The sequence below is a fragment of the Myiozetetes cayanensis genome, unplaced genomic scaffold (assembly GCF_022539395.1).
Source record: "Myiozetetes cayanensis isolate MyiCay16 unplaced genomic scaffold, myiCay2020 scf24, whole genome shotgun sequence".
In the NCBI taxonomy this organism is placed as follows: Eukaryota; Metazoa; Chordata; class Aves; order Passeriformes; family Tyrannidae; genus Myiozetetes; species Myiozetetes cayanensis.
The window spans coordinates 7,063,974-7,087,062 of record NW_026087456.1 but is presented as its reverse complement, the minus strand read 5'-3'; the positions used below and the strand labels follow the sequence as shown (position 1 = coordinate 7,087,062).

Here is a 23,089-nt window from a genome sequence, read left to right as displayed (position 1 = left end):
AAACACATAAAATTGAACAGGTGTTTATTGGTAGGATCAGGAGCTTAGTTTAATTTAAACCACAAATCATTTCCACCCCTGATTATTCTCAGCTTTGTTTAGCAGTGTTTACCATTTTAAGGCTGATTTTTAAGCGGTGGAATTTTGCTCTCGTCTTGGTTTATTTTTTAAGAGTTCACACTGTCCTGACTTAAAAACAAACATATGAGCTGCAGACCACATATAAAGGAACTCGCCTTGCTCATAACAAAAGCCTGGTTGTCTTCTCTGAGTTCGTTTCGAACCACCAGATTTAGAGAAGTTAGATCAACAAGATCCTTGCAGGATGACTTCTGCCAGCATCACAAGCCAAGCTTGCAGCTGCCTTAGCAGAGACAAAAGAATTCAGTGGATATGAAGAAGACAAATACTTTTTCTCTGAGTCGGGACTGACAAAGTGCAGCAAAGCACAGCCAGGCCAGGAAGGCTGTTAAAAGGCCAGGATTTAATCTCAAGTTTCAGAGTTCGGTTTTTTTTCCAATTCCAGCTCCTGCATTCACAAGAATCTGAGCTTTCCAACAACTTCTTTCCAGAAAATTGAAAAGATGTCTGAAGAGCGTGGCAGACAAAATTATGATGCACTTTCCCTGCAATGCACATTATTTATAAACCCTTGCCCAGAAGATGGATCTTCATTTTGAATGCTTGGATTTGTCAATACAAAGTTAGAAAAATAAGTATGGAATTAATCTGCTGATCTGATGGTATCAGTGGAGCTCATAAAAACCAGATACACATTGAGGAACTTCATCTTCAAATACTTCAAAAATATACTACATTCTTTACCTTTATGAAATGCATTTTGGACTAAAATTTCCCCCTTCACCTTCAAAAACAAAAGCCCCAAGATACTCTGCCAATTTGATGTCTGGCACTCTTCAGCAACTAGAAGTTCAAAAACTTGGCAGAAGAGTCAGTTTTTCTTTGAACTCCCTTTTCTTTGGGAATGCTTCCTTTTAAAATCACAGTAGCAGCAGCAAAACCTAACAAAAGAAAACTCTCAGGTATCTGAACCCTTTAGAGAAGGCATCTAAATAAGACTCACTAGAGATGAAGAAGGAGGTTAGAATTAAATGAAGGATCAAAAGGACTTATTTCTAAACAAACATCAAGCTGCCAAAGAGATGTGCATGCCATGCAATATTTAAGGAGCAAGGATGCTCTCTTTTGGAGCCTCTTGTGCAGACACACCCCCTGTTTGGGACACTGTGTCAAACTCTAATGTTGTTAGAAGCAGGGAGAAGACTTGTATCCTTTTCACAAAAGAAAAAAACCCTACATAATATGTCAAGTTCACAGTGCAGTGGACCACACACAGAAATGAATGAGTTTTTAACCAGAGACCATCACAACACGCACATGATAAATTAAAGCTCCCTGGCCGGCTGCTGGCTCTGATTAAGTCCTTTGACAGCACAGGCCTGTGCTTGTGGCCTCAGCCCTTGGGATTAAAGCACGCTCTCAGCTTTGTATTTTCTGCACATGAGTATTTCAACTGGAAATAAAGCATGAAAGTGTCAGCCCACACTGACACTCGAGGACTCACCCCATATCTGTTGTTCTTGTAACCCGAATTACAACAGTGCCCACACTTCTGCAGCATCCCAGGCCTGCTGAGGCAATTGTCCCACCCTCAGGGAGGAGCAGGGGTGCCATTGTGTCTCCAGGGAGAAACAAAGCTCTGCTCCATCCCCACCTCTGCACACAAAGCGCATTTCTCATATGCCTGTCCTAAATTCAGAAGGGTCCCACGGCACATTTAAAGTGCTGCTGAAGAAATGCTCCTCGCTCCTTGTGCCTATTATTACGGATTATTTAACTGCAGCCAAACACAGATCACGGTCTCCAATGAGTTGTGCCCATCAAACCCTGAATTTCAGTGAGGTGAGGTATTATTTAACAACTAAGATAATTAAACCAGCATCTGAGTCTTTGAACAAGGGCAACATTTACCAGCCATCCTCCTCTAGGTCTTTTTTATGTTCTTTTTTTTTTTTAATCTGTAGACAAGGCAGTTAAAACAGAAGGGGTTTTTTAGTGGGTTTTGATTTTTGGGGGTTTTTTTTGCAATCTTTTAGTGTAAATTTTTACGAGGTCTGATGTGGCCAATGTAAATCCCACAAAATAAACCATCCCATTGGCTTCAAACAAACTTGAGGATAATGAAAATACTAAAGCATAGAATGTCTTCCTGTGGATCCCAGAAAAAAAAATTATATATATCTTTAGATCATGAACAAAAAATAACAGTAATAATAAATAATAACAATATTTTGGAAAGCCTATCAAACCCATATACATTATGTCAATACCTCAAATACAGTGACCTCTTGCCAGTCTGTCCAATGTAGCTATGGAGAAATTACCAATCCAAGTGAAATGAAAATATTTAATTTTTCATCTGAAAACAACAATGATTTCTTTTCCCTAAGCAAAACTTGGACACATTAAAAGAAACTGGCTTTTCCCACAACTTTTCATAGGCAGGGAAGTATATTCCAGATAAAGCTACAATTTCTTTTTTTCATTCAAACAAATTGGAATTCAGAAGTGAAAATGGGGAACCCTGTACTGCCTCTGACAGAAAGCAGGACATATTTCATGAAAATTTATAATAAAATTTACAATAACAGGACTTAGTCTCATTTGCAACGCACGTAGGAGGTTTAGGTTCAGAATTTAGGCAAAACCAACATTATAGGTACACTTACATCTATGGGGGCCAGTTTCATTTTAAAAAGCAACTGTAGGCAATTTATCTCTGCCTAATTTATTCTTTGGCTCCAGTCAGGTATTTCTCAGTAAGTTATACCTGTAAATAATTACCCGAAGCTAAGATGGACACAGAATACAGAAACATCAGTTACATCATTCACTAAACAGTGACTTAGCTATTGTGTAGAAACTACAACCTCCTTTTTTACAAATAGGTGTATAATAATCCCTGTAAACCTCTTGATTTCACTCATATTGTGATTTAGACACTACACACATTAACTTAAATAGTCTGGATAGCTCATTGATTTAAATCCACGGCATAAAATTCAGCATATACAGCAGTCACAGTCTCAGGATGAATTTAAGTACCTGCTTAAATTAAAGAGAGGAGGGGAGAAGAGAGGAGGGGAGGAGAGGAGAGGCAAAGGACATAAAAAGAAAGAAAATGAGGGATAAACAGTTCAGTGTTTTTCCACTTGCCAGCCTGGGGCATCCTTTCTGGTCAGTTATGCAATTCAGAGGAAGCAGTGTGGTGGGAAAGATCCCACCAGGGGCTGGAAAAGGCCAGACCAAAAGGAAAAGTCTTGGTTAAACAAAAATGACCTACAGGAAGGAGACAGGTAAATGTTGTCCTTGTTCAAAGCCTGACTTACTCATCCTAGTTTGCCACTAGTTAAATAATTGTTCTCACTGAAATGCAAGGTTTGATTTTGTGATGATTCAACCAAGACAGTGACCGTGATTTTTGGTACTGTTGAAAGTGTCTGAGCCAAGCTCAAAAACTAGAGAAGAGTAACAGCAGCAGGTAAATTCTGACAGTGAGAGATTAAAATGACCATTTCTTTGGGGCAGAGATGGCCAAGGATCTCAGAAATACGTTTAGCAAAGCTAAGTCTGGGAATAGAAAGCTCGAGGGAAAAATAATGCCATTTGTTGGTTGGGCAGACACACTTTCAGGACATTGCATCAGGCACACACATTTTATCTGTCTCAGAGTGTTTCTTGCTTGAAAAGTTATGCACACTGTGTTGGTGTATTTTATTACTCTCCAGATGCCATTTGCAGTCAGAATTCCTCACTCTTGTCATATCAGGATAGAAGCAATTTTCTGATCAATCCTCCAAGCTAAATAAGACCATCTTTTTCCACAAGAAAAAGGAACTTTCTAGAACAAACTCCAATCCAAATTGGAAATACAGAAACTTCACCTGGCTTTTACTGCCCATAATCCATCTTGCTGCATTCACACAGGAAGGTAAGGGGGGAATATGTTTCCTTCTGCCATCATTTTATTCTGTCCAAAGCTGGTCACTGCCATGAAACATCTGCGCTCTACATATCACACGTTTCCTCGATAAATTGATACAACACTATCCTGCAATGATGCACATTAGTAAGCTTCAAATTACTGAAGGTTTCTGTCCCTACTGCACAAAGAAAATGAAGGGATTTTGAGTAACAGTTTGCAAGGCCTGTGCTTGTTGAGCAATTACTCCCTAGCACATGTAACACTGCAAAAAATCTCATTTCTTTTTCAGAACAGACTCTGTAGATCAGCCATCTGCCACTGACTTTAGCCATCAGCTCCTCCTGAAGCACGGTTTCATCTTTCACTAAAGGATTAGCCCATGCCATTCTCATCTGATATAGTCTTGCCCATCCATATATTTAAAGCCTTATTTTTAAATGTCTCTTTCCTGCTTGTAGCACAGAGATTTTTATTCTCAGAGGTGATGAGGAGATGAGGAGAACGATCTGTACAAGTGTGAGGGGAGCGTTCCACCAAATCTATCAATAAGCCCTGCAAGGGATATAAACCCTCTTTGTTGTGGGTGCAGTTGAATCTTTTCTGTTCTCTTCTTTTGCCAGGAAGATATGAGTGGCTGGAGTGTTTGATTCTAAATATAACTAGTTGATGTCAGCTGGATGCCAACCCCTTTGAAGAGGATCAGCCCCCAGTTTGTCTCAGTCCTAGGTACCATGCAGATCCAAGCACAAGGGTACAAACCACCCAGGACCAGGCAGGTCATCCCCATGCATAACTAACTCCTGAAGCTTCAGCTAAAGCCTTGAGATCACTTTTTATCTGCACAACAAAACACTAAGGGTAAGTGTATTGTTTCCTGAAATATTTTGGCATTGTCTGTCCTGCAAACTGTCATATAAAAGACATTTATGTAACCTCGTGACTCTGCGATTTAAAAGGTGTTTGTTTGGTTTTTTTTTTTGCTTAGTCAGAAATGCACCTTTTTTAAAGACGCCAGAGTTAACTTGTTTAGCTCCTCAAATTCTTATCAGATTAAGAAATTTCAAAATGTAGCATTTCTAAAATAATAAACCTAGATGTAAATTAAAACTAGGTGTGAGCTTACAGCTTTTAATATAATATGGAGTTGTGAGAAGGCCTAGACCACTGACACTGATTTCTGCTGGCGAATTTACGCAGCCAACTCCAAGTCCAGTCCTTTGAATCTTCTGTCCATCAAAACATGTCCTAGCATCTGTCTGCGAGCAAGAGCTGTCAGTGCATTTTGCAGGGCAGCATTTCTCAGTCAGAAATACCTGACTGCCCTGCTCAGCCATGCTAAGACAGGCTGTTGGAAATGAAATCGGCCCAACCGTGCGCGCTGGCTCAACAATGTAAAAATGTGTTGTTTTTTTTCCAGCGAGGAAAAACCGTATTCAGCAAATCACAATGTTATCAGATTCTGCCCTGATCAAAGAGAGGAAAGAACAAGCATCAGCCATTATGGATGAAATCCACAGGAATGGTATAGCACTGACCCCAGCTTCCTGCATATGCAATGTCCTCTAGCCCTCCCTAATACAGTTTTTTAATCATAGAGTTTAACTCTCTTACAGCTTTGTCTCTGGGTGTTTTGCCATAAATAATCTTGTGGGAGTATCATGCTGCCTATGGTAACTAATCCTTTTGTAGTTGCCTCTTTTCATTTGAAAGCTATTTTCAGATGAACAACTGCTGTGGAGGAATGAAGTAATCTAACAGCTGATGTACATTCTGCTAGGATAGCCTTTCAGAACATTATTTGGGGTTAATAACATGACTTCATTCCATTTTAAAAGGCTATCATCTAAGAAACATACTGATCTGCACACTTTTTTTCTGCTGTTTCATTCTGCTTTTCTTTTTTTTATATGACTGATAAAAAATTTTGAAACAAATGTTTACATCTCTGTTCCTTCCTCTCAAAGTTTGTCTTTGTAACTAACACCTTTTACTAGCACTTGGCAAGTCTCTCTAATGCACTGCCACCCATTAATCTTATAGGAAAGAAATTTTATTTCTCTGTTGTTGCACTGAGGACAATGCAGGCACTTTTATGAGAAGATTGCTTGATTTTTTTAAAAGAGGTTCTTAAAGTTCTGCTTCTAGTGTGACACCTTAAGAAACAATTAACTCAGTTGGGAATACAGATCTGCTTGGCTTTCATTAGGTATGTGCTGGATGCTTTTGGAGATCCTTCCAATCCTCCTCATGAAGCCTTTTTTACCATCTACATAAAAGATCAATTTTCTAAAAGTGATAAACACCCCACAAGACTCAGTGGAAAAACAGGACGCTCCATTAATATTTAGAATTTATGAAAGTTACACCACTTGCATAGGAAGAAACATTGAACGATAAATTTCCAGTTTTGAAAATCTTTCTGGTGGGCTTTTGCTCCAGAGGATTTGTGGATGGTTTCTGCATTCACTCAATGACCATTGTAAGGAAAAGCAGGATAAGAGACATAAGGATTTTAGAAAAAGAAGCTACGAGTTTCAGTGCCTGGTCCTACTCCTTCTGATATTTGCAGAGGGTTTTTTCCTGCAGCTTCTATTCCTAAGCAAATACCTCTTTCCTATTTCCATTCTCCACTAAACACGCACTCAAGTCTGAAAGCCAGTCTGCCCTTCCAGATTTCACTGCAACTCCATTTTTGTTGGAATTGTAAACCCAAGCACTATATGTGCCTGAAATAGCCTGTAAGCTCTTCAGGGCAAAAGGGAAAAAAAAAATGGTCTTTCATATGTTTCTTTGGAACCAGGCATTTCACATGGTAAATGTTGCTACTATTCATAGCAATGCTAATAAGTGCACCATACAGCCCTTGACATCACTGGTGTTGTTGGATAATCTGTGCTGATGCTCAGCATTTGCCTCACATAATCTTTCCTTTTATTATTTATGTATTATCAGATCTGCTGTCAAGATTCATACACATAGTTACGACAGCTTACCCTGCAAGATGTGCTGTGATATGTGGCCACTGAAGGCAATACTAAACCCTTTTAGTGCACATTCTATTTTTGCATCTCCTTTGGATGCCTGGGATATTAAAAAAAAAAAATTCTATGAAATGAGTGCAATAAAAGTCTGAAATTTATAACTGTACAGGCTCAGTGAAGCCAGTTAGGAAACACAAGAATAATCAAAGCTGTGGTCACAAAAGGTATAAGCTAGTTCTCTGGGAGTAAGTCTGAAAAAGTCTTGGAAAAAGCTAGAAGATATCTGGCTTTTAAGTGGCTAAATGCAGCTCTACTGATTTTTGACATTTTGTTTTGACCTGAATTGTTAGTTCAACAAGCTTAACCTGGAAGGTGAACTGCTGTCTCTCTGGGCTTTGCCTTGCTATTCTGACTGACAGTCCTGCACCTGGGAATTCTGTAACAATCAGATGTACAGTTTCAGCCAGTCTCACAACCTGTGAAATTCTTCACTCTTAACACAGGTAAACACCAACAGAAGATTCTGCAATGCAAGCCTTGGAATGAAACACAGTACACTTACCTACTGCATTTTTATTTCAACCCCTTTTTATTACCATGCTTTCAGGTAAACAGTGAACCTCCAATTCCTTGTTAAAAGACATTCGTAGCAGAAACAGCTGTTGATAAACTGCAAAATCAGCCAAGTTTTTACCAGTGTTGAGATGACCAGTCTCTGGGTGAGACTGGTGATGACTGGAAGTGCACATCTGCTGGGCTGTGGGACACGACTTTGCATTTTAGAGAAGTTTGGCAAGTCACGAAATAGGAACAGACACCAACTGTAAACCTTGTCATGGTCTCAGAGAGAGGCTGCAGCAGTAACTCAGTGTGTGGATACAGCCACCTCCCCAAACCCTGGGTTTTTCATTGGCAGACTTGGACTGATCATAACATTTCCAAGGCTACTTGGTAGAGGTCAACATGCATGTAAATCCACATGTTTAAGGAAGCCCTTGGAGTTCACCACTTGAACCTCATGTCCAGTTCTAAACTACTACTTCAATGCATTCTTCAGTAGCTACATGAATCTTTGCCTGATATAGTTAAAAAGTCTTATTTCTGACACTACAACAAACACACTAGTACTCATTATTAAAATTTGTGGTCAAGATTAAGGTATTTACAAGACTGTAAATGGAAGGATTAAAGGAGTATTAGGTAGTGATTAGAGGAGGAAATACCTAAATAATATTTAAATATAGTCTGCTATGATTTTAAGCACAGGACAGGAAGGACTTGGCAGGAACAAACTAAAGAAATGAAGCTAAAAGGTTAAGATTTGGATTAAACTATTAACTAAACTTTTAATATTATTTTACAACATCCATTTATGACATTCTATCATCCTCTAAATGTCCTCCTTTTCTCATTCTTCATCACCCTTTCTGCACTGACACTGAAACAATCCCTAGACACATCATAAAAGTAGACAGATGATTAGATTTTAGTTGGCAAGGAATTCAAATGAACTTCACACTTGCAATTTTGGGATGCTGCCTGGATACACAATGGTACACAACTGTGGCTTACAAAGTAGCTTGGAGCCCTCAGCTAACATTAACAAGAACAGCATGCATGTAAGGGAACAGCAAGGCCCAGAATAGATAACATGCAGTGTGTTCCAGCAGAATCCTGAGTGGCTGGGACAGGGATCTGCCATCATCTTGGCACCTCAGGCTCTGGGGGTGTACATACCACCCATTCTGTGTACAAACATGGAACACTGCAGAGTTGTGGGGCAAATTTCTTACTCCTTACTCATATAAAACCATCCAACAGTCCATCTTGAGAAACGCTAAAATCAAAATATGACTTGAGGCCTAAATTTCAGGCCACGGGCCAGTAACCAGAGTGGTTATCTCCACCTACGCCCATATCCCCAGCACTATCTGTCACTGATAGGGCAAGCTGAGTCATTTTCCTCCATGTTAAGAACTCTCTGTTTTGTAGCTGCCTCTTAAATAACAGGAGGTTGTCAGGATTCCTTGCACACACTATTTTTAAAGCAGAAGTGCAGGATCAAGCTCCCAATCCAGTTAACTCGCTCTTGTTCCAGTTAAATCTGTTGCAAACATTCAGCTGAAACCGGTATGAACAGAAGTGCATCCACAGTGATGCACTCCAGGGCCCAGCAGCTTGTTTGATTTACTCCACGGAAAATTCTTGTCTGTACAGCTTTGGCTAAATATTTAGTATACCTGTCTCAATTAAATTTTCCTAAATGTCAGCACATCCCATTGTTTTTCCAATATACAGTCACTAGGAGACACACGCCAGGTTGAGCATGCCATTTACTCAAAACGAAGCCCTTCATTATGCAATATTAACTTTGGCATTAGGTACCTTTCGCAGTTAGTTATTCTGCAATGTTAATTTTAAACTGGGCTTCCTGTGTGTTTACTCTGAAAGCAAGATACAGTGCCTTACACATAGTTTGTTTTCATTTCATTTCAATGCATTGAAATACATGTGGAATTTCAGAATCCTGTAGACCATAAGAACGTGTGAAGGGCAGAATGTCTTATTATTAAGGAAATAGCAGAATGTGACCTTGAAGTGCTCAGAGAAACATAACAGACCACTGATAAAATCCTCAAGGCACACTGCATCTTCCTACTTTTCTTCCTGAAGGTTATAAACTGAGAACAATTTCAACTAATAAAATGAGAAGTATTAAAGTAAGTGGCAGTGGGAATTATTTTCTTAGAAATCCCATTTTTACTATGTGATGCAATTAGTGTTCTATTTGTTAAGTTCTACAACATCCCAAGCAGAAATAAATATGCAGACAATAGTTTCTTCAGCATTTAAGTTACTGTATTCTAAGGTTTAAGGTTTATCTATAGGTTGAGGACATTTAGTGAGAGTTCAGTCACTAAGCAATAAGTTTGCTGAGTGCCATCACCATCCCAGTTTCCAGAGCACTACCATGAAGATGACTAATAGGAATTGTGACATTCAGAATTCTCTGTTTCCAGTCCTGATTCATCACCCCTTCCCCTGCTGCTGCATTTTCATTGTTAAATCCCCCAGCATGTAACTAAAGACAAAGAAGGAATTTTTCCCAAGTAGTGAATAAAGTAATATTGCCCAGCAATTCAGTTTCCTCTTAGAGAGAATTAAAATATTTTAAATTAATCAATTCCTAGAAGCATATGGTAATTCTTAGTTAGGGCTTTCATTTTTCACACCTTGAGCTTTATTTTGAGTTAGTTTAAAAATAATTTAAAAATGTTTAATAGAGACTTTCTTAATGTAAATTTTTCTTAAAAGGACAAAACATGCCCTGGATTACAAAAGCGAGCAGAATATAGAAGGATAATTGAAAATACAATGTTTATAAGCAACTGGTGGGTATGTTTAATAGGGGTTCTCTCTCATCTATCCAATGCAGGACACAGAAAGTTTAACTGAAGGTTTGATGTGGGAACCCTGGGGTCAGATGGGACTTTGCTCCCTGTTTGAGCAGAGGCAGTTTTTCCCAGGTTGCTGTCAATATGGTGTGTGGGACACTACAGATGTGACCCTGCTAACAGCTAAATGCCACTCACCTGAAGGAAATGTGGAGCTGGAAGTCTGTGGTGTTCAGTACACTCCTCCACAATTTTGGACGAAGGATTAATGTCACTAACTCCCTATGAAGCTGTGCTATGTGTTAGCTAAGTATGCACTAACACGTTGTTGGATTTCAGGTGCAGGGGATGGAATATCAGGAATTTAAGGCAAACAGAGGTTTGTATTTACCCATTGTGTTGCAGCCTCACCCACCTTAAACCTTGGAAAAAAGGTCAGCACGCCCAGAGATATCATGGTAGAGGAACTCTCAACACTCAGCAACAGAGGGGCCAGACTCTTCAAGAGACGCCAGCGGAGATCTGATAAATACACATACGAAAATTATCATTACGTAGCAAACAAGCCAAGAAATGTGAGTATTTTGTACTGACTTATTAATGAGACACAGCCAGGCTAGCTCAGGTTTCCTTGGTGCTCATGATACAAACACTGTGCGTGATCTATTTGTAGTTTCAGGAAGAATGGAAGCAAAATCCTGTACCAGAATAAGGCTATTCATATTTTACTGAGATCCTACAGACTATTAAAAAAAAATATATAAATTTATATTTCCTTTTATATGGTACAGATATTTCAAGATATTTCTCCGATCCCTCACTCAACAGAAGTTAAATTACACAAGGATAAAGTGGAATCAAGTTTGAGCCTTGATAAATCTGCCTTTTAAAATAAATCCGGACAAGAGAAATCCAATATAAAAAAAAAAATCTGAATAACTCAATTAAACACCCAAGGCTATTCTTAAACACTATTATTTAGAAGCCCATCTGAATACTGTCCCCTCAATTTCTAATACTCTATTTAGAGTATTAGAAGCTACACAGATAAATTCTGAGCACATCACCACTCTTGTCAGAATTCTGTGTGCACTTCCATGATTTTGCTGCAGTCTGACAGATCCATTTCCCTCTAGTCCGCTGTGCCCCACAAACACAGAGTACACACGGTGTACACCGAGTATGACATTCCAATACATGAAAAAGTGATGCCTCTGGCTCCTGTTCCCTTCCCTTAAGTGTCTGTTTAGCCACCACTGCTGGTGCCTTCACCATCTTTATGATGCTGCCTGCCAAAGTTAATCTTTCTAACGTACTTCAGGACGACTGGAAAACATTCTTCTTTGATCTTTTTGTTGTTGTTGTTGTTTCAAAGTTTAAACAAGTGTTATTTGTTTGCTTTCCTACTTCAAGAAACTCTTACTCTAAAGCAGTCTATATTTAAATTGCTTTTAGCCTATGTGTCATAGCTAAAATAAGGTACTGACTTCTTATGAGGCTCTAATTCTATATTTAAGCAACAATGATTAAGCTTTTGGATGTTTCCTTAGAACCGATAACCCGATAGGAGGGTGGAAAATAACAGCATATCATGAACCTCCAGAAAGTGACCTGCACTGAAATTGTTATTTCTAGTACAAATAAAGGAAAAGACAATCCCAAACAAAAGCAGTTCAACAAATGCAGTGAGTTTTCAACTGATACGGGAAGAGACGCTTTGAAGAATCGGTGCTTTGAAACTCAAAGGGCTCAAACTTGCCAGATTCCTGGAACCTTTGGGATAGCAAGAGTGGCACAGAACATTTGAATGTCAAATTAAAAGCCACAAACTCTTTGCTGTGCACCACCCAGCCCATGTGCCCAGGAGATTCTGTGGCGATTGGTGTAAGCATCAGATGGGATGAACACTCTTTCATAGTCTGCTTATCAACATTTAAATATCCCAAATGTAGGAAAATGTCAGACAGCTTGGATGGACAGCTGTAATTTAGGAATCCTGTTGCCCTAGCTCGGTGTGCCTTAGGATTGCATACCCTGGGAATCAGATCTGGGCTGTGCACTGGAGTATCATTCCAACCTCAGCAGAGAATCCCAGTTTGTTTTGCCTGTAAGTGATATTTCTTTCCCTTTGAGTGCAGCGTGGGGAGCCCATCCCGAGTGTGAGAATGGACGGCCTCAGTGTGGATGGAATTCCCCAGCACGCCCCAATGACACCTCCCAACACACCCGATCCCCGGAGCCCACCACACCCTGACAACATTGCCCCAGGTAATGTGGGAGTTTTCAGACATTGGACACGTTTGGTTCTCATTTCATAGCAGAGAAAGGACATTTTGTTAAAATAGAATTTATTAATAGAAGTGGATAAAACTAAGTAAGATAGCTAACGAGAATCTCTCACAGAAAGGTAAAGTGGTTCTCTTAGTTGCTTCTGCTCATGTGTAAAAGATCTTACATGCCCTTTGTACTACTTCTCCCTAAACTGAAAACATATCTTAATATCAAGAGAGACTGCTCCTATATTTATTGGCCCTATAAACATTGAGAAAGAGATCCTCAGATTTAAAAGCACATTAATATAGTGAGTTTTCTTTGCCAAACCTTTGTTTCTAATACACGACATGTTGCTCAACAGTTTGAAAGTTAGTCATTGTAGTTTAATTAATTATCCATCAATGTAAATCTGAAGTCACTAAGTTTTGCTAGAACCCTTTAGAGAGAAGTAACTTTAAAAGGGATTTGCCTCTGGCTGCATAAACTGTTCTTTTTTAAATCCTTAACTGTGGGGGTACTGTTGGCTTTATTTAAAGCAGTGAGTTACAAGAAGGCCTTATTTTGTATTCTTTAAAGAGTAGAGAAGGCTAATTTGTTTTAATTAATTTATTCAGTGATATAGCCCTTCTTCCTGTTTATGAATTATCCATGAGCAGCCCATGGTTTTTACAAATTCATTCTTTGTTCAGAATTACTCAATGCATGTTTTGTGCAGACCTTTTCCAGTCCATGCAAACTGGGTCAGTGCTGCTCTGTCAGTGGCTGCTGAGGCTCTGTGCATCCACTGGGCAAATACAATGCAAACAGAGATCACTTCCATTGCTTAGACATGATGCAAATCTTCAGGCCTTTCTTTTGGCCAAAAAAAAGAAGTCTGGCAAAAGGAGAAGTTATTAAACCACAGGGAGGTTTAAGCTTAAAGAAGGAAATAAAGGTACTTTAAAGACTTGATGTAGTGGGAGGGTAAAAGGGTAGAATAGATCTCCCTTGTATTTCAAATAAATATGGTACCTCACATAACTGGTCAGTCACTTACTGCTTTTAATTCTTCAAATTGTGCATTAAGGTCTGTCTTTCCCCACAGCTTATTCCTGACCTATTCTACTTGGCCTTAGAAGAAATCAAACTGAATATGGAATTTTTTTATTTAGTAAAATTCTGGTCAAAGCCTGATCCTCAGATGATTATGCAGAGGGAACAACTGATTGTCCACTGTTTCAGATGATGAAAAGGACCAGAGAACCAAGTAGGCAGGACATTTTAAATCAAAGGGGAAAGCTCCACTAATAATGACTGTCACCCAAAGACTGTAGAATTCTCTTAGTTTTAATCGAAAGGCCGTTTTTAAAATCTTTCTGTTAATTCAGCTCAAGGACTGTGTAGCTACAGTCTGTGTTCAAACAAACGCTTACAATAGAAACAAATTTATATAAAACTCGAATAAAACTAGCCTCATGTTTTGGAGCAGTTATCTAAAAGGCTACAAATTCCCCCTGCCATCTTCCTGTTTCTGTGTAGCTTCAACCAAGTGACTCGACCCAAGCGTTCATTTTACCTGGGAAACAATGGTGTGTTAGTCCCTGGATCAATGTAAGGAAGCAGAAAACACCAAGTATCATTATAATGGTTTTACCCTGCTCACATTGCAGGATATTCTGGACCACTGAAAGAAATTCCTCCTGAGAAGTTCAACACTACGGCTGTGCCCAAGTATTATCAGTCTCCCTGGATAGAAGCCATTAGGGATGATCCAGAGCTGCTGGAAGCTTTATATCCCAAACTTTTTACACCAGAAGCAAAGCCAGAACTCCCTGACTACAGGAGCTTTAACAGGTAATTCTGAATGCACATTGAATTTTACAAAGCAGAGAAAAACTACTATGAAATAAAATGTTTCCACCAGCTGTAAAAAATCCCCTCCCAGCTGTGTTGGTAAGTGTATGCATGAATGTGAACACACAGAGATTAAGTGGCAAACAAGGGATCACGGAAGAAACTATCTCTGAAGTGTGGGCCCAAAATTAAATTGCAGAACTAGGAATATATGATAAATTGTTAAAAATACTGAAAGAAAGTATCAGAATCAGTGTACCCACCAGATGGGAAATATGGGCTTCAAACTCCTTTCAGTATTTCTGCTGTTGAGTTCAGCAGATACAGGACTACAAGTGCTATCAGAGAAACAAACTCCCAGTCAAAACTCTGTTTCTAAGCTGTAAAATGCAAACCACTCTTTTTTTATTATGTTTTAATACAAACCATGCAGCTTTTTTAAGGCAATGACAGTATAATGAACTTTAACCTGCAACCAATCCCTCAGACCAAATAGTTTGCAGATTACACATTTTATTGCATTTAACAGGTTTTATGTCTTTGATAACCTTCAGTGACAAATGAACAGATAAAACACTGTTTTACCTACCAGCAACTAGTATATTAAGGCTTTCAGTAGGACTTCTGGATATACGGACAACATTGGGATTTTAAAGTTTTAAAAAAAAATTTATTTATGTTGTTTAGTTTCTTTCATTCCAACGGTACTATTTGTATTTATTGAGGTTATGGACAAATTATCTCTAAACAACCCCTGCTGAGTCCCAGACAGCTGAGCCAAACCAAAACCCGTACTCAAAAGTCCAGACAGCAATCTATTGAAAAGGAAAATGGCTCGTGGCAATACAAACTCAGAGAAAAGCCCCACAAACATCACTTGTGTTCCTGATGTTGATGTGAGTCCCAACTCTGAGTGCAAGGACTAAAACATTACACAATTCGACATGAAAACTGGCACTGCAGACACTGCACTAATTGTGGTTTCCTAACAGCAACATACATTGCCATGTTAATAATTAAGTCTGTGTGGCACGCTCTTCTCAGCACACAAAGCAGCAAACACAAGTGCTGAGATGTGCCCCAGCTGCCAACACTGCAACAGTAACAGCACAGTTTATGCACTATAGTTATTGCAACTGAAACAAAATTCAGACAAAACAGCAAACAGCCCAAGAAAAAATGCCAAAGACACATATATACATGGAGACAGAGTCAATTCTGCCTCTCACAAGAGAGATGTTAGTCACTACTGGGAAGGACAGGATCACACAGGGCACACAGACTCCATTAACAGGGATATGTGTCTTGAGATGGTGTCTGACGGCCTCTTTGTGGATTTTTAGTTGTCTCGGTGGTCCCACGTTCTGTTAGTTGTCCTCTTTACAACACTAACTGTTTGGATTTCTTTCTATGGGAAAAGGTCAATATTATCCCTTGTAACTGCCATAAAAACCTGGCACATAAATCCAAATCCAAACTGTGAAATCGGTAAATACAGGACACAAACATATAAACATAATCCACCACAACTCTCCTTCTCCTGGAAAAAAACCTGACACCCAGAAGAAAATAAAAGGATGCCTGGTGGATCTAAAAAGCTGTTACATAGAACACGTTCACATTTATGTCGTCTAGCAAGAAGGAGTAGATCCAAAAAGAAACTGAAAATTTGCAAAATTGAAATTCAAGATGTTTGCCTCTTGGAGAGGATTTTACAGCCATGATTCAGGGTCTACAATCCTAAAAATGCACAGGAGAGTGTCTGACTGTGGGATTCAAAACAGAGCACACTGGATGCCCAGCAAACCAAGAGAAATGGACTTCTCTGTCTGTAGATCCTCAGACATTCTGTGCATCTGGGTCACAGCATCCCTGACGTCTTTAATTGCAGTCTTGGAGAGAAAGCCAGTGATACTGTATTAAGCAATTGCAGTGTGATATAATAGCACCACTGTTTTATCAGTGAGGGGATCTCTCAAGGCTCTCTATCCTGCTTCATCATCCAGTGAAGTGCCATTCTGTTTGTTGTGCAAAGCGCTGGCACAGTCATCGTTAGTCAGGAGGGGGTGTGGTTAGCAGTAAGTGTGATGTACAGGGTTCCCAAGGGAAACGGGCCTGACATCCCTCCCAGTTCATTCAGTGGCGCCTGCTGAAGCGGCACTGGGACTTTACAGGCCATTTCAGGTTCCTTTCAGCTTTCCTTGTTACACAACAAACTCTAATAGCAACACAACTTTAGCAGCCAGGGAGGTCTGATGTGTTGGAACAGATGCACACATGCATGGATTAAAAGCACACAGATTAATTCCTATTAGGATTGAAGAAGTATTTACTAGTGAAAAGATTTCTTGTCTCTTCCCAGTGTGGAAGCACCTAGTAAACATCTGTGGGAAAGCAGCACGAATCTACATTTGTTGAGGAGTTTATAAAATGAGTTAAATTAGTACCTTTATTCCATCTGCTTTCTTGGAGCTGGGTAAAATGTCAGAGGTAGGATTATGAGTAACAAACAGAGCACTCCATCTTACTCACAAAGGACAAGCAAGTCTGACTAGTTCTGCCTCTCCTACCAGATAAATTCTCGCTCACCTTTCTCAATTCCCAAAGACGACTCCTTCAAAAGCACTACAGGAATCCAGTCCATCTGGACTGGGCTCTGTTTTTCTTGATTCACGGATTCTGACCTCCATTATAAAAATGCTGGGATCCAGAGTCTCACAAGAATTTTGGGTGCTGACTTGAAGTGGTGTGAGATTAGTGGAAACTGGGTGCTTACCCAGTTCCTTTGCACCTACAGACCTCTGTGAAATCAGCATTAGCTCTTGCACCACGCTTCCAGAAAGCCCTGAACATTTTGCAGGGTCAGGTTCTTTGCTCCCATGTGTCCTTCTTGCACAGAATTAATAATACACAGCATGTTCTACATTCCCATTTTAAAACATGAAACTCGCCTTTTTTGTACTTTTGGAATTGAAGACACTAGTCTAATACAGTTAAGGCATTTCATCAAGCTCTCCCAAACAATCATCTACAAGTAGGCTCCTATGTTGAGAAAATAAAATGTTCAATAAGAAAGACCAAAGAAGGAAAAAAAAAGAAGTCCTGCTAAAACAACAGCTAAAAATAAACCTGATTGTGCCTGCTATTGTTAAATCCTGCACCTACTTTTTAGGAATATGCAAAGTGAATATTAAACAATCCCGTACACTTCCTGGTGCCATTTCCTATGGCTCTGAACCAGAATTTCCACCCTTATTATGAGCAACGACTCCTGGAATTTTTTAGCCATGAGATCAAGGCTTCTGTACCGTGAATCAGAGCTCAAGGGATGAGCACACAACAAGAGGTCATTGCAACACCATGTTGTCAGACAAGTTATTGCTCACAAAAATATACCTACTGCTGCTGTAAAGCAACATTAACATCTATTAGCCAATTGCTGTAGTCTCCTTTATGTCAATCATCATGTGTCTCTGCCTATAGTGCAGGAATGCACAGTTCTCTGAGGCCAGACTTTGGACAGCAACGACATGCAGGTATTTTGCCACAGAAGATATCTGAATTTCCATAAAACACTCTCCTGTTTCTTTTGCTTACAGAAACATGCCGTATTTAAAACCCAAAAGTACAAGGAGGATGTTTCTGACTATAGAATTGTTTTGCATTTTATACAGCTATTATTATTTTATTTTGATTATCCCTTTAATACCCCATCAATGAGATTAAATATCACAACAATGAGAATGTGTACGGTAATTAGGGCAGCAATTAAAACAATCTTTATTATCCAGTAAGATGCATATCACTACATTCACTCTGTGCCAATTACCAAGCAATTATTTTAATCGGTATCATACGGTATCCATTTGACATCGTGACCCAGAAGACAATTTCACAAGAAAAGCTTGATACCACGGGCCCTTTTACAAACCATTTCCATTGACCTCAAGAGAATTTAATGTCTGGACTGGCTGCCTCTGCTGCAACATCTTGTCTTATCCTCACTTGAGAAACATTTTTAGAGCTTACTCCAAAGCAGAGTTCTTCTCTCAGTGAGTGTGCATGCCCAGAACTTTCACGATTTTTTATATCTCAGAGGATTGATGTTTTGGAGTTAACACCAGCCCCTTCAACAAATGCTGCTCATACCAAAATTCAGTGAATTAGCCATGTAATGACAGAGCAGTGGCATTTCCTTTGTGCCACAGATTCATTTTGATGAACTAATCTCTTATTTTTGTGTGTGTCCTACTCAGATCTTCAAATGATCTGTTCATTTCTCTTGGTATTAACTCCTCTGGGCTTCTGCTAAAGTATCTGGAGCCACTGGAAATATATTCCAGCAGATCTGTTGTTTTGTACCACACACAACACCCACCAAGGCTGGTGAAGATCCATTTCAACAAAAATTCACTTGCCCATGCCACTGCATATTTGGCTTTGCAGAAATCATGTGTAGCTTAAAAATCTGACACTCTAAACTGGTCAGAATATATCCCAGCAAAATCATGCAGCTGATCCAAATGCAGAGCACGTATGTTTGCTTATACAAAGGAGGCTGGGAAAAGTGACAGAAAAACTCAAGTGGTTTTGTTGGTTTTTTCAGCCTGAAACCTGCATGTATAGAATAATCATAGGAGGTTTTTGGAAATACTGTTCTAAAAGATTTGCAAATGCATGTAACAGTCAGCTCCAGTTTAGTATTCCTTATCTTTCAGTTTTTCAAGCTTATTGCCTGAGGGAACATTCACATTTAAATAACATGAAAAATGCTGGCCAAACAGTGTTTCAGGGCTTAGCTACATAAACATTTTCTTCAGAAACAAAGCTGGTGTATCAAGTCCTCACCCATTCCCCTCCTTTCCAGAGCCTGTTGTCTTTGGCTGTTCCTTTCTGCTTCCCATTACACTCCACTGCCTCCTGACTTGTATTGCTACAATTGTTTCAGCATAATGAGATGAGCCAGATTCCTGAAATAATTTGGATTTTGAAGTGCTGCTTTGTTATGAAGGGTCTTTGTTTAACCCAGATCGCATAAGTGACTCCAGTTTATAGCACAACCCACACACACTCTAACTGGTAGGACAATATGGTGCTGAAATACAGTGCGGTGGGAGGAACAAGCAACTGGGGAGAGGAGAAAATGGGGTGAGAACTTCCTGAACTAATTACTTGCTAGAGAGAATGTGTCGAGCTACGTTTTCAGACTTATCAACTTATCACCAGCAAAATAAGTTTAGTAACTGTGACTCACCAATGACAAGGTTTTCTTGCCACATCTTTTTCTCTCGGCTCTTCCACCCATTTGAATTTTAAAGAAGGCTGAAGGCTTTATCTAAGGGAAAATAAATCAGGTCTTAAAGAGAATTTCCCAGAAAAACAATCAGAATACTTCTCCCAAAATCTAAACAAGAAATTGGACCAAATCTGTATCATTAAAATAGCTTCTGTTCTTTTCAGCTCCTGGGAGGAAAAGAAACACAGGTATTTTTAAAATCCCATTTTACTTTTATTTCTCTAAAATCTACAGAGTTGCCACTCCCTTTGGTGGTTTCGAGAGAGCATCAAAGCTGGTGAAATTCAAGGTACCAGATTATAACCTCCTGATGCTAAACGACCCCAGATTCATGATCCTTGCAAACCCTCTCGCTGCCAGAAGATGCTTCAACAGGACTCCCAAAGGATGGACGTCCGAGAACATCCCCGTGGTGTTCATCCAGCCCGCAGAGTCCAACCCCGTTCCAGAAACAGAGGACCTGTGAGAGAGCCTGCATTCTACACCCTACAAAATGCTGCAAGCTGCACATCCACGTAGTTTTGGTCCAAATATTACTGAAGGCTACTGATAAAAGTTTTTCCCTGGCAGCTGGAGTATAAGCAGTAGTGTCTGATGCAGTGTCTCTTTTCTGGCACCACGTTTCAGCTGTAAACACGATATAAATAAAGTCATTTGGAAAATATGACAGCCATGTTTTCTATTTGTGTTTACATGTTCTGCTTTTACTTCCTAAAATCTTTGCTTGTAATTTAAGAACAAGTGCACTAAGGGAAAAAAAAAATAGTGGCACTACCCTCACGGGACTTGACTTGATAGGTCTGGGGATTTTGGTAAAACAACCAAGCAATGCCACAACTCTGCACTCAAGGCACCCCAAGTCCCACCTGCTCAAGATAAGCTCCGACAGATCAGCCTTATTTAAGAATTGTGTCATTAGTTGAGGGACAGCAAATCCAGGCCATTTTCCTCCTTTCTGATCTTACTCAGCTTTTATGGTGGCCATCAATACCTGTGTCAGCTGGCTTTGTTTACAGAATATGCAGTAAATGTGGCAATGACAAGGATCACGTAGTGCTGTGAAAAAGTACACAGGTATTTCCTGGATGTCTGCAACGTTTGTATTAATCAGAACTGAAAAGCCCAGCAATGACTGGTTCTGTCAAACATACCAAAACAGTATCACTCCACAAATGCTTTTATTACTAGAAAGAAATTTCATTTTTCCCTACAGCCCCACAGTGTATGCTGGGACTTAAAAGCATGAGGGATTTCTTGCTCTTGATACACTGGCAAGTTGTGATGTTTTATAAATAAAAGCGTATATGTTTTTCAAATGTGATTTCGAGGGAGGCAGTTGGCAAAGGAAATTCTGCCATTTATTTTCCTTAATTTACTTTGTCACACAAAGCACACAAACAAATGTAGAGGTCCTGACCAAATCTGTGAAATTAAAGGAAAAACAAATTAATCTCATTGACTGAGAATGCTTTCCTAGCAAGGGATTAGTCTGGGGACCTTAACTGCTCACTGTACAACAATTATACAGACAATGACAAAAATATCAATTCTTCAAGGCTAAAAAAAACACTAGTGAGCAGCAATGCAAACTTTAGTTTCCTATTCATCCAGGGATCCAGTGGCTAAACTCCTGACCCGTGCCTGGGAAGTGTTTGGAAGAGCACAGTTGGCAGAAGGAGGGCTGTGCAATGTGCTAAGCATTCAGCAGCAGGGATCCAAGTGCCAGTGTCCAGGAATGTTCCCTGGCTGCATCAGCCTAGATGTTCCCTCATTGTGGAAGTCCCACTGCAATAAACAAATCTCTGTGCCAAAAACCAACTCCTTTGCCACCAAGGAAGGGCTCTTGGGAAGGCTGGGAATTTTCAGAGATTCCCTATTCACTTCACTGGGGTTTAGCACCTGCATTTCTTTTGTCAGATATTTTTATATAGCACTGGAAATGTATCCTATAGCTAGAGGAAAGCTTAGTTTTGGGTAACCAGTGACAACTTCAGAGATCAATATTTGTATTAATTTCTGTAGACAAAGAGATGGCTCTGAAGTGAGAGAACAAAGGTTTCTTTAGTTACAGGTCTGGAAAGATCAATAAATACGTATTTCTAAATTTTCAGTGGTGCTTCTAAAGGCTTCTTTGAGCTGTAACAAATCCAGCTGCAAGGACAGATGAAATGGAAAGCAACAACTTTACACAAACACAAACAATCACAAGTAGATAAGTAGTTCAGAAAATGTGCTTATAGCTTCACATACATCACAAGACACTCATATTTGCTTCCAAAAGAGAAAGGCACTGAAGGTAGAAATATGGTGAGAATAAATACACAGTTAAAAATGGCTAGAAGTCTTTGTTCCCAAAGGGGTTTATGCCCAGTTTTTATTTACATTAAGGTAATGGCAGCAGTATAAAGGGAACTCAAAAATTCATTGAAGTGCTCTCACTGAAAATGTGGTGAATTGAGGAAATAGGATCTGCTGCTTCCCAGTCTTTATAAAATACCCCATGATCCTAGTATGTCAAAAAGAAGTAAGAGATGTACAATTCTCAAAAGCTCCATGAACATAAGGGTTTTTTAAAACAGATGCACCTTAAACCTCTTCTGACGTGAAAAGTCAGGGTTCATGGCCTGGACTGTCTGCACTGGAGATTAAATTTTTTTAACTGCGTGCTCCCTTCTTAGAAATCTTAAATATGTCAGCGTGTCTTGGCTGCTTTCCCTCCTGCATAATCCATACAACCGGCAACTGTGGATATAAACCATGATTCTATTGTCTCAAAGTATCCCTGTGTTTAAATTCATGTAATGCACATTGTCTCTATCAGAAGCAGGAAAAACACATTGGAGACGGAATTCTGATCCCAGTGCAATCAAACAAAGGTTTTGGCGCTGACCTCTGTGCAGACAGAGGTCATATTATTTCATCTCAAATGTGTATTTGTAATCATAGTTATGCCATTACCAGAGCTGCTCTGTGTCCAGCATCAGAATGGATATGCTGGATTACAGAGCTGGGCCTAACTACATACATAGTTCATTTTGCACTATATATGGGGTGAAGTGCAAACAACCCTAATAATGCCTTAGAGAAAAAAACCCATATATGTTAGATTAGGATTTCCCACTGTGGGGTCCATAAACTATAAGCAGTCTAGACAGAAACACCAGAAGATCCCCACAGGGCTGACAAGTCACGTAGTGCTGGCTCCTTCATCATTCCCAGAGGCTACATACTGTTCAAAAACAAATAAAAAGTGATCTAAATGATTTATAAATAGGATGTTTGCCACAGAGCTGTTATGTAACTG

General features: G+C 39.5%; 1 protein-coding gene across 2 annotated transcripts; it reads left to right on the top strand.

The window, feature by feature from the left end:
* Nucleotides 1-4,721: 4,721 nt before the first annotated feature.
* MYOZ2 (myozenin 2) lies at nucleotides 4,722-20,433 on the top strand. 2 transcript variants are annotated; one of them, XM_050320672.1, is made up of 6 exons: nucleotides 4,722-4,864; nucleotides 5,424-5,528; nucleotides 10,788-10,957; nucleotides 12,521-12,650; nucleotides 14,306-14,489; nucleotides 20,020-20,433. In XM_050320672.1, exons 2-6 carry the CDS (start codon nucleotides 5,453-5,455, stop codon nucleotides 20,249-20,251), a joined length of 792 nt encoding a protein of 263 aa, XP_050176629.1. In that variant the 5' UTR covers nucleotides 4,722-4,864; nucleotides 5,424-5,452; the 3' UTR covers nucleotides 20,252-20,433. The 2 variants fall into 2 exon arrangements, with proteins under 2 accessions (XP_050176629.1, XP_050176631.1); XM_050320674.1 differs by lacking the exon at nucleotides 5,424-5,528 and having other exon boundaries at nucleotides 20,020-20,419.
* The last annotated feature ends 2,656 nt before the right edge of the window (nucleotides 20,434-23,089 follow it).